Source organism: Sus scrofa, chromosome 14, assembly GCF_054392235.1.
Source record: "Sus scrofa isolate SSC_HxYL_T2T_F1_AM1 chromosome 14, Sscrofa_HxYL_maternal_Yorkshire_Landrace_v2.0, whole genome shotgun sequence".
Classification (NCBI taxonomy): Eukaryota; Metazoa; Chordata; class Mammalia; order Artiodactyla; family Suidae; genus Sus; species Sus scrofa.
The window spans coordinates 96,528,819-96,546,841 of NC_139396.1; the positions used below are offsets into that span (position 1 = coordinate 96,528,819).

An 18,023-nucleotide genomic window follows, 5' to 3' on the forward strand; every position below is an offset into this window, starting at 1 on the left:
ACATGGCTCCCTCTCCTGCCCCTTCAAGTGTGTGTTGGTATCTCACCTTCAGTGGTACTCAGACCCCTCGCCCTGCTCCTTCCCCCTTCCTTAGCCCTTAACAATCCTGAACACACGCTGTAGAACTTGTTCACCAGCGCTGTCTGTGCTGGGCTCCCCTGGGAGTGCCAGCTCCCCTCGGCCAGGTCTTCAGCCTGTTCTCTCCGATAGGCCTCTGTCTAGCTTAGGACTTGGCCCCGCCAAGGCCGTGTCGGGGCAGACGTGTACACACCTGGCTTGGAAGCCTCTCCCTGCAGCTCACAAGCTCACTCAGGTGTACATGGAGGCTTGGATTTGATTTTAGGGGGCGATTCCCTGGATGCGGTCACTGTGCCACCTGCCAGAGCCTCCCTCCCCTGTTGGCCCTCAACCCAGGCCTCCCTGAGCAGCAAGTCTTTATGGGCTGCTGGCAGAACAAGGTAAAGGCCAGCGTGGACAGGGTTGCTGCCTTGAACCTGGGAAATTTTATAGTCAGCTCCTTCCAGGGACAGAAGTGTTAACTTCTTGGAGATGGTGTTGAAGGAGGCGTGGCGGGGGTGGGGGGTGAGGGAGCGGGGCCTCGGTCACCCCTGGGGGGTTCATGTAATGTCTTATTGGTACTGGTTCCAGGGGTAGGGCCTGTCAGAGGCCATCAGGGTGGAAGGGCAGCCTGCAAAGGAGCCCACTCACCAGCCCTAGCTGTACCTCTCCTTTCTGGCACTTGCACTTGACCTTGCTGCTGCCTCCTGTGTACTGTGGCTGTGGAGCCTGTTGTATTGTCACTCAGGCCTGGCTCAATGGCCCCTGAGTAGATCAGGGTCCTGGCCAGGGCCTTCCCATCAGGGCCTCTGCCCTGGAGCCCATGTCTGAGCTCAGCAAGGGTTGGGGCTGAAGTCAGGAGACAGACCTTTGAGGGCCATCAGGATGGGGTTCAAATCCAGGCTTGACCTCTTACAAGCTGTGTGACCTTGGGGAAGTTGTTGAACCATTCTGAGCCCCAGCATGTAGAACTTACTATAGACCACCGTGGCTGGCACATGATATGTGTTCCGTACACATAGAGTGTGTATCCTTGAACTCTGTGCAGCTTGCATCTCAGCTGCCCTGGAAGGCTTGAGCTTTCTCTCTTTGCCAACCTGTGGGCAGCAACAGGCTCTGTTGCTTATTTGACACCTCACACGCATTTCCAGCCATCCGCATGGTCCTGTACCCCCCCCATCCCCCCAGAGTGCCTGGTACAGGGCTTAGCATGCAAAAAGATGTTGGAAATTGGCAGCCTCAAGGCTTTGGGGCCTGGCTTTGGGTCTTCTTCTTGGCAGTGGATATGTTGGAGAGATTTCTAGAAAGCTTCCTTCCAGAACGGGCTCTAAGCCAGGTACCTCAAAAATTTCGGGGTAGCTAGCTCTAATTGGGGCAGGTCTCTGGCGTTTCTCCCAGGCCCAGACAGGAAGCCCAGCACAGAAGTGTGTGTGTCTGTGTTTCCTGGTCCAGTGGGGACAGGTGAGGGTCAGTGGGCCACATCCTGAGGTGCAGCCTCACGCAGTGGAGGAGGCCTAGCAGCTCTGCTGGGTGGGAGGAGGGAGGGTCAGGAGGCCCGGGGAACAGCTGTCACACAGGGCAGAGGGAGGTCAGGCTCTCCCCTGGGACCCATGCCACTCACTGCAGCCCCAGCGCCTAGGGAATGCTGGCAGGCAAAGGCAGCATCTATCACAACACCTGCGCTGGAGCCCGGGGCCTCGGGCCTCTTCCCACTGCCACTGCCTTTGTTCTCTCTGGACCTTGCTTTCCTCCTCATGGCCAAAGGGGTTGGAGGAAGAATGAGATCCGGGATCTCGGGGGAAACCCAGTAGCAGGATGGACCAACCCCCTTGGCCCGGCTACTCTGCTTCACCCTCTGGAGCCTGGACCCCAGGGCGAGGATGGAGAGTGAGGATGGAGCAAAGAGTGTCCCTGCTTCTGGATGCTCCAGAGGGGGCCCCTGCCATCTCTGCCAAGTGAGGTGTGCGTTTGGCTGCCCTTGACCAACAGAAGGCAGGTGCTGAGGCAGCATGAGGGCCCCTGAGGGGGAAACAGACATTTGAGGGGTGAGAATGGGAACAGTCTGCTGAGTAGTGTCAGAGCCTGAGCCCGCACACCGAAAGGGAGATACACTATTGTGCACACAGTGTGCCGTGCACACGTGATCACCTCTTTGCAGACATTCCCCCCGTGTCTATTGAGTTGAGTATTGTGCTCCTTGGGGGAGGGGCCTTGCCTTCCCCTTTCATAGATTAGGAAATGGGGAGCCGGCTGGGCGTGGTCAGCAGCATAGTGTGGTGGAAACTGCGTGGGACTCAGATCTAATCCTAGAGTGACCTCTCTAAGCCTTAATCTTCTCATCTGTATAATGGGGCCAGTAATGTCCACATCATAGAGACATTTGGGAGGATTGAGTAAAGTAATACTTGTGAAAACCCAGGGCCCCTGGGCATTGCCTAGTAAGTGTTCATTTTCTTTCCTTCCTTCCACTGCGAGCTTCCTGCAACACCCAGCAGAATGGTGTGCACTCCCAGCTATTTGTGGATGATCTTCTTAGCAGCTGTTGTTTAATTCTCATAACATCTGGTTTGCAAAGGCAGAGGGTTGGAGGTTTTTTTTTTTAAAGACACTCACTCACTGTGAGATGTCAGATTGTCACTTAATTGCTCTGTGCCTCGGTTTCTCCACTTGTAAATCAGGGCTAACGCCGGCAATGCTGGCTGGCTTCTTTGCAGGAGATGGTCGGCTGACGCAAGATAACAGATGGAAAGTGGTTTGAACATTTAGAAAAAGGCATCGTGCTCCACCTCACTAGTAGTTAGGGGAAATGCAAATGAAAGCAACCAGGCTATACCATTTTTCATGCATCCGATTGGCAGCCATTTAGAAGAGGGATCACTTCCAGGTGGGTAACGAGGCCCTCTCTTCCATTGCTGGAGGGAGGGGGGGTTGGCACAACCTTTCCAGAAGGTAATATGGCAACGTATAAGAAAAGTTTACATACATGCTCTGTGTTGTATTTCACCGGCCCAGTAATGCCACTGCCAGAGAACCAAGATTGAAAGCCTAGTCCCAACGCAGTTACCTGCAGAGGTGTCCACTGTGGTGTCGCCTGTGTGGCAAGGACCTGGAAGCACCCAGATGTCCAACAATAGGGGATGTTTGTCTTCATGACAACCACATCCTACCATCAACTATTATCTAGCTCAGAAAATGGAGGAGGTGGGCAAAGCCATGTTAACCTGGAGGGCTGTCTGTGAATTACCAAGAAGTGAGAAAAGTGAGTTTCTTTTGTGTTGAGGGTGACTGTCATTCTAAAGAGAAATAGCGGCCACACTGCTCGTGTGTGTATGTGTGTGTGTGTGTGTGTGTGTGTGACGTGAACCTGTTTGTTTGGGTGTGGAGAGAACCTCGTAGAATGCACCCCAGGCCGGAGCTGACCACTCTGGCCATCAGACGGGTCATGTTTGGCTCATAAAGTGGAATTATTTGCCAACATTTAAAAATTGAATTCAGGAGTTTCCATTGTGGTGCTGTGGGGGTGAATCTGACTAGGAACCATGAGGTTGCGGGTTCCATCCTCAGCCTCGCTCAGTGGGTTAAGGATCTGGTGTTGCTGTGAGCTGTGGTGTAGGTCACAGACGCGGCTTGAATCTGGTGTTGCTGTGGCTGTGGTGTAGGCCAGCAGCTCTAGCTCCGATTTGACCCCTAGCCTGGGAACCTCCATATGCCATGGCTGAGGCCCTAAAAAGCAAAAAAAAAAAAAAAAAAAGAAGAATTCATAGTAAAAGCCACATTTTCAGTATTTCATTGAGAAAAATCAGAAGCCCCAGGTACACTGGGCCCACATTCCCTCTTGGCTGAAACAGCAGCTGCTGCTTCTGGACCAAGCATGTGGCCTCTGGGTGGCCCTCCTCCCCACCACCAGGGCCTCCTCATTCATACCCCCTTCCTGGCCCCTGTGATGGGCTGTTGACCTTCAGAAAAGCAAAGGGGTGGAAATACAGGGATATGATGGGGGCATTTGTCTTTTATTATGTAAACACATCTTAGAATCTTTTATTTCCCACATCACTGTTTCATACCTAGTGATGGAGAACATTTTAAGTATGGCATTTGAGGGAAACACAGGGGCACCATGGGCCAGCGTGTGTGGTCTGGGATGGGATCCGCCCTCATGCCCACTCGGTATGGTACTGGGAGGTGGAGCTGGCTCCCGGCCTGGAACCGAGGGATCTGAGTGCTTGGCTTTTTCTGAAGCCCTTGCCCCTAGATCTTGTAGAGACATGAAAGTCTCTCCAAAAATTCCTTTCCTTCAGCTCCCCTCTCCTCCCGGAGTCTTACCTGATCATTTATCGATGAGGGAGTGGCATGTCAGCTTCAGTTCAGAAGCCCACCCCACCTCTTACAAGTTGGGGGGGTCTCTGAGCAAATTGTCTGATGGCTCTCTGCCTCCAGACCCCACCTTATGTGCCAGGGAGGTACGTGCAGTAGGTGCTCCCTGAAGGAGGACATGCGGGCACTTGGCTGGGCTGGGGGTGCACAGGTGAGTGCGCTGGGAGGTGAGACACGGAGGTGAGGCCACTCTAACAGGGCTGACTGTTCCGTAAGAGGCAGGGATTCCCAGCTGAGGGGACTGGGGCCCTCCCGGTGTCTCTTCTGGTCTCTAGGCAGGCCTGGTTTGGAGCTGCTGCAGGTGTAAGAAGGACCCAGAAGGCCGTGGCCCTGCTGGGACGTGGCCGAGGCCGGGTGGGCTGAGCTGTGGTGGGAGGGAGCAGCCCCCCACCCCCACCCCATGCCACACTCAGAAATGGGAGCTCACCTCACTGAGCTGGGCTCCAGATCTCTCTAGAGTTTAGCCGGACAGAAAACTCCAGCTCCAGCTTTCCAGACTTACTGGGAAAGTTACCTCCCTTCTCTGTGTCTCTTTGGGCACCGTGGCCTGGTGCCTCCTTTTCTACCCAAGGTTGTGAGAAGATATGGTTGTTGGGCGCTTCACGGGTGTTGGGCCACTTAACCCGCCCCTAGGCCCCTATCTTCCCACCCAGCACCCATCTCTTAACCCTCCTCACTAACCAGGTTCCAATGCTCTTGGGGGGACCATGCTGTCCTGGGGGACAGGTGCAGTAGCCCCTCTCTCCACCCACTGAGCCCACTTATGCATCACAGACCTGTCCCTGTGCCCTCTGATCTTTGGCCCCAGGCCGTGCAATCAGCCTCCACCAGGGCAAAGAGGGGACTGTTGCCCCCACCCTCAGCCCAGCCACCCTCAGGCCGCTGTGTTATACCCAGCATTGGAGGGTGTCAAAACCACACGACACAGACCCTCTCTTCTTTCCCATGTCCCCTCCCTTACCCTCCCCTCCCCATGAAGTGGATTCCTGCTCCCTTCTCAAGCCCAGTTCTCCCCGGGAGCTGCAGGGGTGGGGAAGTCCTGGAGGAGCTTAAAGAGCAGGGCCCCTCCAATGGGAGGCTCCTCACCCTCTCCTTCTTCTTCCCTAGGAGCCATGAGGTGCCACGTTGCCTCCAGCTGCTGTGCAGTCTGGCTTTTTGTGCTGATCTCTGGATGCTGGGGTAAGTTCACCTCGTCTCCATCCTCTCCCCACAGTGAGCGTGGGAGGCCGAGCTGGAGGGAGTGAGGAGAGGTTTGCGCTCTGGGACTCTGGGCTCCGCCTTGCTGTGTGTGTGACTGAGCACGCACTTCCCTCTCTGGGCCTCAGTTGCTTCTGTGGCACTCACAGGGCTGAAAATACCAGCCATCCCCAGGGCCTGGGGCACATGAGGGAAGGGGAGGAGCCTTTAGAAATACCTCTGCTCTAAAAGGGAGGCATCCATGACCGTGAACTGTCCTTCTGTGATGTGGGGACTGGCCACAGTTCTGCTCAGTGTCGCAGTGGTCTTTTGAGCACCTACTGTGTGACACTGTGCCTACTGTGTCCAACTCTGGGGTATGGGAGAAATGACATCCTCAAGGAGTTCAGAATCTAGCTGGGGAGAAAGACATAGCTAGGAAGTGCTAGGGAGTTTCTGGTGTGGCTCAGCAGAAACAAACCTGACTAGTATCCATGAGGATGCAGGTTCGAACCCTGGCCTTGCTCAGTGGGTCAGGGATGCAGCGTTGCTGTGAACTATGGTGGAGGTCAAAGATGCAACTCCGATCCTGTGTTGCAGTGGCTGTGGCTCCAATTTGACCCCTAGCCTGGGAACCTCCATGTACTGCGGGTGTGGCCCTAAAAAGACAAAAACAAAACAAAACAAAACCAAAACCCAAACAAAACCGGATCCTACAAACAGGGAGACTGGAGTGGTAATAAAGGATGGACAGAGGAGTTCCTGTCGTGGCTCAGTGGTTAACACATCCAACTAGGAACCATGAGGTTGGGGGTTCAATCCCTGGCCTTGCTCAGTGGGTTAAGGATCCGGCGTTGCCATGAGCTGTGGTGGAGGTCGAAGACGCGGCTCGGATCCCGGGTTGCTGTGGCTCTGGCGTAGGCTGGTGGCTATAGCTCGGATTAGACCCCTGGCCTGGGAACCTCCATATGCTGCGGGATCGGCCCTAGAAAAGGCAAAAAAACAAAAACAAAAACAAAACAAAAAAGGATGGACAGAGCTCCAGAGAAGCCCAGTGGAAGACAAGACTCATCGAGCTTGTGGGCGTAGGAGGGAACCTGATGGAAGGGAGACGTTTCCTCTGGGCTCTGAAGCCTGCAAAGTCGTCAGTTTGGAGTCGGGGAGCAGGAAGGAGGGACTCCCAGAGGAGTGAGCAGCCTGAGCAGGGCTGTGGCTCCGAGGAGTCTTTCCTCTCCACAGGGAGGGCCAGCCTGCCTCCCATCCCTGCCCAGGGCCCTCTCAGCAGCCGGGTCAGTGCCAGCTTTCACGCTCCTGGAAGAGGCCAGAAAAAGCCTGGGCATGTGCCTCTCCTGGACAGAAGGTGCTGAGCCGCTCTGGTCTGCATGAGGGAAGGCCAGGACAGCTGGCACAGTTGGCTCAGTGTCCCCCTGGGGCCAGAGTGTCCTCAGGGAAGAGCAGTGGGCACGGCGTGCCTGGCGACACAGGCAAACACATTCCTGAGGGGGCCCCGCTCCCTCTCCCACTCCGGGGAGCCAGGAGCCTCTGGAGGAAGCCAAGCTTTGTGCTTTGTTGGAGCGCTGCTGGCATCCTGCTGCCTGAGAGCCCCTTGAAGGTCCCCTCTCCTGGCTTCCATGCGTGTAGGTCTCTCTGCTGGAATGCCCCTGGGATGGGGCACTCCCTCCCATCCAGTCTCAAGAACTCTCAGGGATAGAGCTTTAAGGGGTCTCAGACCTTCTCTCAACTCCCAGCCCACTTTATGTAGGAGAAACTGCCCAGAGAAGTAGCTGGCCCAGGGCCTGTACGAAGCTGGCCCATATAAAGCAGAACCCAGCTGGGTCATGACTCAGGTCTCTGACTTGGGCTTTTGTCAAAATACGCCCCCACCCCCACCCCCTGCCTGTCTCTGCCCCATTTGGAGAGGCCTCAGTGAGGGGCACCTGAGACCAGCTCTGACCCTCTGCTTTTGCTGGACAGGGCAAGTCAGGACACCTTCCTCTGCCACCTTGGGGACTCTGTGATCTTGGATATTCTCACCCTTACCTCCCTGTTACAAAAAATATATATGTAAAAATAAAAGTGCTAAGAGCTTGGCCACCTTCCTGGAAGAGGTGGCAGGCTCCCCTTGAGCTCTCTAGATGAAAGACTGTTCCTGCATCTGAAGTGGGCGCAAGGAAGCAGCAGAGAGCTGAGACTCCTGGGTTCTGGCCCCACTTCTCCAAGGGGTTCCCTTGGGCAAGTTTCTTAGCTTCTCTATGCTTCAATCCCATCTCTCTAAAATTGGAAGGATAGCAAAATTCTTGCATTGTCAAAATGATCAGATGAATCAATATGCATGTGAAGCACTTAGATTAGTTCTTGGCACATGTTAGGTGCTGAATAAGTGTTAGCTCTTTTATCATTAGCTGTGTCTTTCTCCCTGGGGGGAGCAAAATGGGGCATAGGAAACAGAGAAGTTAAGCAAGCTTCTCAAGGTCACCCAGCAATTCTCCGGCCTGCCTGTGAGCTAGCCTGCTTTGCTTGTGTATATTTGTGCATGTATATCATTGTGGCACAGTCCCCTTTCCTGGTCCCTGTTGGAGCCATCAATGTTGTTCCTCTGGCCTGGGGCCGGGGGGGGTGGGGTGGGCATGACTCACTTTAGGGACCGAAGGGCACTTTCTTCCAACTCTGCCCTTCTGGCACCTGCCCCTGACCCCTAGCCCTTGCCTTGTCCCTAGGACGGCACCACCCTACCCCTCCCCACTGTGTTTCCATCTGACCCCTGACCTCAGAACCCCAGCTGATCGCTCCTCTCACCCCAGCACGTGGTAAGGTCAGGGACAAACGCGCCCTTGCTGTCACACCCCCTTGTCAGCCTGTCTCCTCTGCTGAAGCTCCCTCCTCCCCCAGCCCCCATGCCTCAGTGTACTCCGTGGCATTTCTTATTCTCTGTCTCGTTGGGAAGGCAGGAGACGAAGGCCTGAGCAGGGCTGCCCTGTCGCATCCTTGTCCAGCCTGGCCAGTGAGCATCCTGCTGGGCCACACAGGCAGTCCCCAGGCGCTGGGTGTGAGGGGCCCCTGACAATGGGGCCGCCTGGCTTCCCTACTTGACATTTGCGTGTGCTCCACGGGCCACATGGCAGCCACCGTAGCAGTGATGCAGTGCACAGGACACCTCTGGCAGGGAGGCAGGGCGGAAGAACAGTGAGGAAGGTTGTCCCCATCTTGAATCTGGGAAATGGGCCAGAGAGGTAGAGGGATTTGCCCAAGGTCACACAGCAGTGAGGGGCAGGGCATATAAGGCCTCGACTCTTGGATGCTGCTTTGTATTATCTGTCTTGTGCACCTTCCTTGTTGTGGGTGTAGGGGTGAGTCTCAATGAGAGCCGCTGAGTGAGTGGGGTCCAGGGGGACCTCAGTGCGAGCCACGGTGCCTTCGGAGGCCTGGGGAGGCGGGCCTGGGCTGGAGGCAGGTTCCAGTTCAGGCTCTGCCACTTGCCAGTGTTTTTCATGCTAAGAGGAGTCCACTGTCCTGTCCCACAGTTCTGAGAGAGGTTTGTGCTTCCCAGCCTGGCAGTCCTTCCCACAGTGGGTGGGGTGACCGCTCCCCTCCTCCACAGCTTCCCAGGCCCCACATCTTTCCTTTCCCTTTCCCTTCCCTTGTGTGGGGAAGGCCTTGTCATCCAGCCCCGCACCCGCAGCTTAAACCTACCTTCTCTGTGGGCCTACCCTGCCCCTTCGGTCTGTGGTGGTAGAAACATTTGTTTGGGTGTTCGAAATATTCACAGCTGGTGGACCCCCACCTATGTCTTGGGGAAGGACCAGTGAGCGGGTGGGAATGTGGGGAGAGAGCATCCAGGGGTGGACGCAGGGAGCGAGCTTGTGGGGGGTGGGGACTGGGGTGCACCCAGGGAGCTGCACCCTCCTTCTTTCACAAAGGTCACCCGCTGTCCCCTCTCCTTGCATAGCCACTCATGTTCACACTCGGCTGGGGGCCTCAAAACTCTGGAGGCAGCAGTTTGCTTCCAGAGGACACAACCTTCCTGCCTTTAAAGTGTCTTTTAAGAGAACAAGCAACCTGCGGGCACGTCCCTTTCCCACCCCCTCCTGTCACCCTGCCAGTCCCCACTGGTAGCCCCAGGCCACGGAGCCTCCTGGGATGGCGGCTTGTTCTGAGAATGCAGTCCTGCCTCATATGTGACAGGCAACACACGTCCTGAGATGCTGCCCAGCTGCCCGTGCAGAGCTCTTAGCCACCAATTATCAGCAGGTCCTGTAAAATAAAATTTGAAAGTGAATGCTGCTGCTGCAGGTGACTTATGCCCTTGCTGGATTTCTCTCCCCCACTCCGACCTCATGCCCAAATTCTCTGGGCACCCCGGAGCCTTCTACCTTGGCTCAGCTGCTTTCCAAGAAGGTGCCCAAGGCAGGGATTAAAAGGGTCCCCCTCTGGCTGATCAGGCAGCACCGTTGTTAATACCAGTGTTAATATTAGCTACCGTTTATCGAGTGCTTGCTGTGTGCAGGGGCACGGCCCTAAGCGCCTTATGTATGTAATCTCATTTAATCTTCAGCACAGCCATGAAGTCAGTCATATTATTCTCACTATTTTATACCTGAGTAAATGAAGCCTGGGAGGTTCCCATGACTAGAAGGAGGCCCAGGGAGGTTCCAGAGGTGAGACCCTTGCCCACTGACTTCTTTCTGAGGCAGTTGTATGTGCAAGGAACTCCAGGTTCCTCATGTGAGAGGGTAGAGGGGTGTGGGTGAGGGTGTATATGTAGGTGCAGTGGTCAGGGAGGGCTTCCTGGAAGAAGGGACGTCTCAGATAGAACTTGAAGGATGAGTAGGAATTTGACATGGGAAGGCAAAAGGGCCAACAGTCGTGGGAGAGAGAGGCTCGAGTGTTTGTGGGACCAGACATGACAGCAGCTTGGGTACCTGAGCAGATGTGCTGGGGGTGGGACTGCCCCTGCTTCTGCCTGCTCCCAGGAAGGATCTCGGGCATGAGGGAAAGCGCTGGCCGCTGTGTTCTTGAGCCTGGTCCAACCTCTGAGGGAGCCAGGTCAGCAGAAGTAAGGGAAAGGAGGGTGGCTGCTCACCCACGCTTGGGGGCCCTGGAAGATCCGGCAGCAGCCACTTACACGTGTGCTGCGCAATGTCGGCCCCGTGAGAGACCGACCAGCCACTCCCTGGTTTGCAGGGCGGAGGGGGACGTGCCCTCACTTGCCTGCTTTTGAGGCATTTTCTGACACCAACAACCATTTCTCCAGCTCTCTGGACACCAACTCGGTATCTAACTCAATTCAATTGTGAGGCTAACTACCCAGAATTAGTGTCAGCTTCCACAGACTTAATGGTTCAGCTCTACTTTAGACGCCAGTGGTGAGTCCCAGACCACCTGTACTTGTGATCAGCCGGCTCTACATCAGGGCTTCCTGCTCCCCCTTCTCAGGTTCAGTTACCTAAAATGACTCCCAGAACTCAGAAAAATATTTCGCTCACATTCTCAGGTTTAATACAAAGGGTGCAACTCAGAGTAGCCAGATGGAAGAGATGCCCAGGGCGAGGCATGGGGGAGGGATGGGTAGAGGTGCCAGGCTTCTCTGCTGAGCCCCCTCCCGGCACAAGGGTATGTTCACCAACCTGGAAGCTCATCAAAGCTTGGAAATCTCCATCCCTCCTCCCCTCCCTAGAGGTTGGGGGAGCATGGAAAGTTTCCACTCTCTAATCACTCCATCTTTCTGATGACCCGACCCTGCCTGAGGCTTGCTATAGAGATCCCACCCTAAGTCAGCTCAACTAGGAAGAGGGAACCCTTCCACCCTGTTGGTGGGAATGTAAATTGGTGCAGCCTCTACGGAAAACTATATGGAGGTTCCTTAAAAAACTAAAAATAGAGCTCCCGTATGATCCAGCAGTCCCACTCCTGGGCATATATCTGGAGAAAACGCTAATTCAAAAAGCTACGTGCACCCCTATGTTCGTAGCAGCACTATTTGCAGTAGCCAAGACATGGAAACAACTTAAGTGCCCATCAACAGATGAATGGCTAAAGAAGATGTGGTATATATATTATATATATGTAGTATATCTTCCATTATCTATGTTACCCAGCCATAAAAAGAATGAAATGATGTCATTTGCAGCAACACGGATGAACTTCGAAATTATCATACTAAATGAAATAAGTCAGGTAGAGAAAGAACAGTATCATATGCTCTCACATATGAGAGTAGTAGAATCTAAAATATGATACCAAGAAACTTATTTATAAAACAGAAACAGACTGGCAGACATAGAGAACAGACTTACGGTTTTACCAAAGGGGAAGGGAGAGGGAGGATACATTAGGAGTTTGGGATTAACAAATACAAACTATATATTAAATAAAGAACAAGCTCCTACTGTATAGTACAGGGAACTATATTCCATATCTTATGATAAACTATAGTGGAAAAGAATATGAAAAAGAATATATATAGTACATATTATATATATATGAAACTGAATCACTTTGCTGTACACCAGACATTAATATGTTGTAAATTAACGAAACTTCGATTAAAAAATTTTTTTTAATTAAAAAAATAAATAAATTACCTCATTGGCCTAAGCCTGGGTGTGGGCACAGGGGTTCATCTGAATAATAAAAGATACTCCTATCCCTCTGGAGAGTCCAAGGAGTTTTGAAGGTCTGTTCCAGGACCTGAGGACACAGACCAAAATTTATTTCATATTATGGAACATTACAGAAAGCCACTGCGAGGGGGCGGTCCTCAGGGGAGAGGGGAAGGCAGCCTTGGGGACACTTCCTGTGGGGAACTTGTGGTATGGGGGACTCTATCTAGATGTGAAATTCCTCAGCCCTTGCCATGTCACCATGTCCCCTTCCAGACCCAGCCCCCACCTCGAGGCTGTCACAGAGTGGTACAGGGCTACCTGCTTGGGCTTCCAGGTCTGGGTTCCTGTGTAGTGCATGCCGCCCTTCCTAGCTGTGATCCTGGGCAAGTTACTCCTTATCCCCTCAAAGCCTACTTTCTTCAATAGTAAAATGAGGATATGAGGAGTTCTGTCGTGGCTCAGTGGTTAAAGAATCCGACTAGGAATCATGAGGTTGCGGTTTAATCTCTGGCCTCGCTCAGTGGGTTAAGGATCCAGCGTTGCCGTGAGCTGTGGTGTAGGTTGTAGACTTGGCTTGGATCCCGCGTTGCTGTGGGTGTGGTGTAGGCCAGCGGCTGCGGCTCCGATTAGACCCCTAGTCTGGGAGCCTCCATATGCCGTGGGTGTGGCCCTAGAAAAGGCAAAAAGACAAAAAAAAAAAATATAGTAAAGCAAGGATATGACAGCACATGTTGTACCGTGAGGACTGATGGAGGTGGTCTAAGTGGCTGGCACAGAGGAGGATTCCATAGATGGCAGCTATTATCATTATTACTATTATTAATCCCATGAGATGAGTTCCCCCCCCCTTCTCTTTGTCGTTTTAGGGCTGCACCTGTGGCATATGGAGGTTCCCAGGCTAGGGGTCAAAATCAGAGCTGCGGCTGCCAGCCTACACCACACCCACAGCAACATTGGACCTGAGCCTCATTTGCGACCTATACCGTGGCTCAAGGCAACACCAGATTCTTAACCCACTGAGCAAGGCCAGGGATCGAACCTGTGTCCTCATGGATACTAGTCAGATTCGTAACTCGCTGAGCCACGACAGGGACTCATTGGCCATTTCTTCATACAACAAATAGCTGCCGAGGGCCTTCTAAGTGCCAAGCCCTGTCTGGGCACAGGGTTGAATGGTTCACAAAGCAGACAGCCCTTGTCCTTGCCAGGCTCCCATTCTATCCACAGCTGGGCTGCCCTGCAGAAATACAGTGTGAGCCACATGTGTGACTTTTGATTTTCTAGGCGCCGCATTAGAAAACAACCAGGTGAAACTCATTTTAATAATTTTTTTTTTACTTAATCCAAAGTTGCTACAATATTATCATTTCCACATGGAATCAATATAAAATCTGAATGAAATATTTCATGCTCACTTTTTTGTACCAAGTCTTCAAAATCCTGTGTGCATTTTTCAATTCAGCATGTCCTAAAAGGGACCAGGGCTCGGGAGCCACTCTGCCCACCTGTTGGCATTATCCCCATTTGCCTCCAGGCAGAAGAGTGAGCTGCCAGGGACCTGGGAAGGTGGCCGTGGCACTGGAGGCAGGTTCAGTGCCCACTGTAGCTTTTATCTGGTGCTCCTTGCAGAGCGCATGAAGCTGGTATGATGGAACTTGACTGATGCTCTTGTCCTCCGACTTCCAGGCCAGGTGAATCGACTGCCCTTCTTCACCAACCACTTCTTTGACACATACCTGCTGATCAGCGAGGATACGCCTGTGGGTGAGTTGGCACAAGGGCTGGTGGGCATGCCAGGTGGTGTGGGATGGGCTCCTTGCCCACAAGTGAAAGGGCTCTTAGAGATTGAGACCATCTTCCCCTGTTTTGGTATCCCTGATAGGTGTTCGTGTGGCCTCTGCTTGGTTGCCTCTGGGGATGGGGCCCTCACTACTTCCTTTGGTGGCCCATTTCAAATAAGGGGCGTTCTCAATGTCAAAGAGTTTATCACATTGAGCCCAAGTTGCCTGACTTTCACTTGGGTGCTAATTTTGTCCTACAAAATGACTTGTGAAAATTCGAAGATGGAAGCTGCTGTAGAGCTTGCTTAATAGCCTTTTGTGATTTTCTGGGGTTACTGACTTTACTGCGCTGAGCATGCCTGGTTTTTGTCACGGAAAAAAATTAACTAATTAGAATGTGATCACAAGCATCCTCATGCCTGCCCTCATGACCCAGCCTGAGTCACCTTATCACCCAGATCTGTCCGCATGAGCCCCTCCCAAGGGTCTGGCTCCCACACCTGCAGCTGGAGGCCTGTGCACCTAGCCCCATGGCCTTAGCTCAGTTCGAGGGATCCCGAAGCCTCTCACGAAATGCAGTTGAACTGAATATACCCATTTTGTAGCTCTGCTGATGGGAAGGCACTAGGTTCTGTGAGCAGGCAAGAAAACAACACCAGGAGGGCCCACTCACCTCCACGGGCACCCCCCCTTCTGTGGTGTCACTCTTGTCGGTGCCATTTTAGAGAAAGTGCCTGTCACCTAGCGTTTCTTACCCTCGGGTCTGCCTACTCCATGGGTACCAGGATGGGGCTGTGTCTCGGAAGTAGTATACAATCGGGGACCAGCATGGTGCATCTTTCTGGAGCATCACTTGTGCTTGAAGATGAAGCAGAATGGCTTGGAGAGGGGACGGCCTGGAAGATATTTAACTAATAGGTTATTTAAAGCACTTCTTTATGTACATAAAACTAAACATAGATGCAGAATTCTTCAGACAAAATCTCTGCTGGGGAGTTCCCCTCATGGCTCAGTGGAAGCAAATCTGATTAATATCCACGAGGATGCAGGTTGGATCCCTGGCCTCACTCAGTGGGTCAAGGATCTGGCGTTGCTGTGGCTGTGGTGTAGGCTGGTGGCTACAGCTCTGATTTGACCCCTAGCCTGGGAACCTCCATATGCTGCAAGTGTGGCCCTAAAAAGACAAAAAAAAAAAAAAGAAAGAAAGAAAGAAAGAAAGAAAGATAGAAAGAAAGAAAGAAAGAAAGAAAGAAAGAAAGAAAGAAAGAAAGAAAGAAAGAAAGAAAATCTCTGTTTAAAAGGGGAACCTTGGGGGCTTTCCTTTGCTATTTGCAGGGCCCCTGAGCAGCCCCTGAAAAAGTCTTTCCTTCCACTCTTCCTTTTTTGTGGGTGGGTGCTGAGAACAGAGGGTGTGGTGGGGATTGTCCCCGTGGTCCAGTGATGCCCTATGTCTAGGGATTTGGGGGGAGGACAGTCTTCTGTAGAAAGTGGCTGCTCTTTTGATGATTAGCAGCCCCCACAGATTAGCACTGTGAGGCTGGATTTGGGGGTTGGCATTTAGGGATCTGGGTCTTTGAGGCATTGCCCAGGAAGGAGCCAACCTCCTCTCTGGAATATTCTTCCAGGAGCTGAGCTCACCTTCTGAGGGGTGAAAAGGGTGTCTGGCAGCCCCCAGGGGACCCTGCTGAGCTGTCCTCCCCTCTGAGTTGGGTCAGGGCATGTTTGTGGGCTTCCGGATTCTTCCATGGCTCCTCCCCACACCCAGACTTGGCCTGGGGCTGGCATGGAGCCAGTGGAGCAGGTGCCCCCAGCACATGTGGATCCGTAAATGATGAACGTTAGCAGCATTTACCACCAGTAGAGGCTCTATTTTTTTCCAGTTCATTCATCAGTTTATCAGATATAGATGGGGTGCCCCCCTGGGCCAGGCCTGGGAGCTGTGGCCCCAGAGAGGAATTCGACAGAGGCATAAAGAAATCAGTGTCGTGGGTAACTGGATGTGGGGTTAAGCCCCAGTGGAGATTGAAGGGGGAGGGGTCGGCCCTCTGTGGGGGTGGGCAGACGTGGGAGGAAGCAGGAGAGGTTTGGAGAAGGTAGTGGCCCTTGAGCAGCGTCCTGAAAGGGTCCCTTCCATTCATTCATACACCATTTCCTGTGGCTGATTTTTAGAAGAGTTTGTTTGAACCTCATCCTCCCAGAGGATGCTTCATGGTGGAGGGACTGTAGCTGGGACAGGTGGACCCCTGAGGCAGAGGTGTGGCCAGCCACTGACTGAGCAGGGCTGCTGCTCTCAGGTGAGTGGTGCTGGCCCCATCACCCCATCCCCATCTGTGGCCGTGGATTGTCCCACTCAGCCCTGAGTGAGGGGTTCTCAGAGGCCCGTGCTGCAGGGAAGGTGATGGGGTGGGCTGGGGGCTATTGTTTGGCCTGTGCTAATAGTGATACGCCCTGGGCTGGATGCCCCCCCTCCCCCAATGAGGCTCCATTTACCTTTGACTCTGGCTCTTGATCGTCTTCTGCAAACCCCGGCATCGATCGGCTTCCAGGAGCAACTCCGAGGACTCGGTCCCATTAAGGCTGTGCTTGGCTGTCACAGCGGGGTGTCCATCTGATGTAGTGGGGATTGATCCCTGGCTCTGGGAGGCTGCAGGAATAAGAGGGCTCAGTGATCTGGAAGGCAGCGCTGCTCATCCCTCTGGGCAGGGGCTGGTGCTGACCTGGCCCGCACCCGCCTGGCCTGCTTTCTTCTTTCTGCATCGGGACGGGGCAGCACAGCTCTTGGCCTGAAAGTCATGGGCCCAGTTTCTGCCCCTCCCTGCGTGGCATTGGGCACAGTGCTGCCCCTCTCTAGGCCTCTGTCTCCCCATCTCACCAATGAGAGGACACTGGAAAGATGGGCCCCGTGGGCTTTGGCTTGGGCAGTGCTGCCAGCCCAGGCTGCCGTATCTCTGGACCCTCAGATAACACAGCCCAGGAAACCTCCACTGAGTGCTGTCACCTACTTGCCCCGGGCCAATCAGAAGGTGGCTGTGGACTCATGTGGATGTGGCAGGGTGCAGACCTCTGACAGGCAGTGGCCGGGGTGAGGGTGAAAGTTGAAACAGCTTGTCCAGGGAACTGGCCCTTTGCCTGCCATGTGTATGTGGTGGCCTGGAGAGTTGACTCTGAGGCTCGGCTCTCATGAGCCCTTTGCTCTCTGAATCTCAGTGCTTTGAACAGTAAAATGGGAAGGGGTAGTCTCCCCTTTGGTTTGTTGGGATGTTTACGTATAATACCTTTACCGCCAAAGCCTCCACACCTAGAATGTTCCGTTGTTACTGAAAAGAGAACTTATGTGTGGCCCAAGGGTGGCTGGTTGGACTGTCTGGCCAGCCATGGACCTGCAGCGGGGACAGACAAGCATGTAGGCGAGCTGAATCCAGTGGGGCGGGCTGTGCCAGTGGCTAGAGCAGAGCCCAAAGTAGCTATAAGTGTCAGCTCATCTGAGGAGGAGGTCAGAGCTGTGGGCAGACTGGGCGTGTAGCTCTGGGGCAGATTTTTCTGGCTTCTGCCAGTTCTGGGAATGAAAAAGTCTTCCTATATTAATATGAAATCTGTCCCTAGAACTCCTACCCAGCTGAGCTGAATTCTGATCACTGGAGCCTTACAGATTAATAATGATAATATAACATATGATATACAATTTATACATATACTATGTATCATTATCATAACAATGTTTATTGAGTGCTCGAGGTAGTGTCCTAAGTGTTTCGATTCATTCATTTTAAGACTCCTTTTAAGAATTGGAGGTAGGAGTTCCCCTCATGGCTCAGTGGTTAATGAACCCGACTAGGATCCATGAGGATGCAGGTTTGAGCCCTGGCCTCTCTCAGTGGGTTAAGGATGCAGCATTGCTGTGGGTTATGGTGTAGGTGGCAGACATGGCTTGGATCCTGCATTGCTGTGGCTGTGGTCTAGGCTGGCAGCTGTAGCTCTGATTTGACCCCCAGCCTGGGAACCTCCATATGTTGCAGGTGTGGCCCTAAAAAGA

At 53.2% G+C, this 18,023-nt stretch overlaps 1 protein-coding gene across 3 annotated transcripts in view; it reads left to right on the top strand.

The window, feature by feature from the left end:
• CDH23 (cadherin related 23) overlaps nucleotides 1–18,023 on the top strand; it is a 441,841-nt gene that overhangs the window by 34,774 nt on the left and 389,044 nt on the right. For all 3 annotated transcript variants that reach the window (XR_014828081.1, XM_084997262.1, XM_084997263.1), the window contains exons 2-3: nucleotides 5,539–5,610; nucleotides 13,896–13,973. Coding sequence is in view for 2 of the 3 variants with exons in the window: in XM_084997262.1 (XP_084853388.1) it covers nucleotides 5,544–5,610; nucleotides 13,896–13,973 (145 nt within the window). In the remaining variant the exon portion in view is untranslated. The remainder of the gene's footprint in view (nucleotides 1–5,538; nucleotides 5,611–13,895; nucleotides 13,974–18,023) is intronic.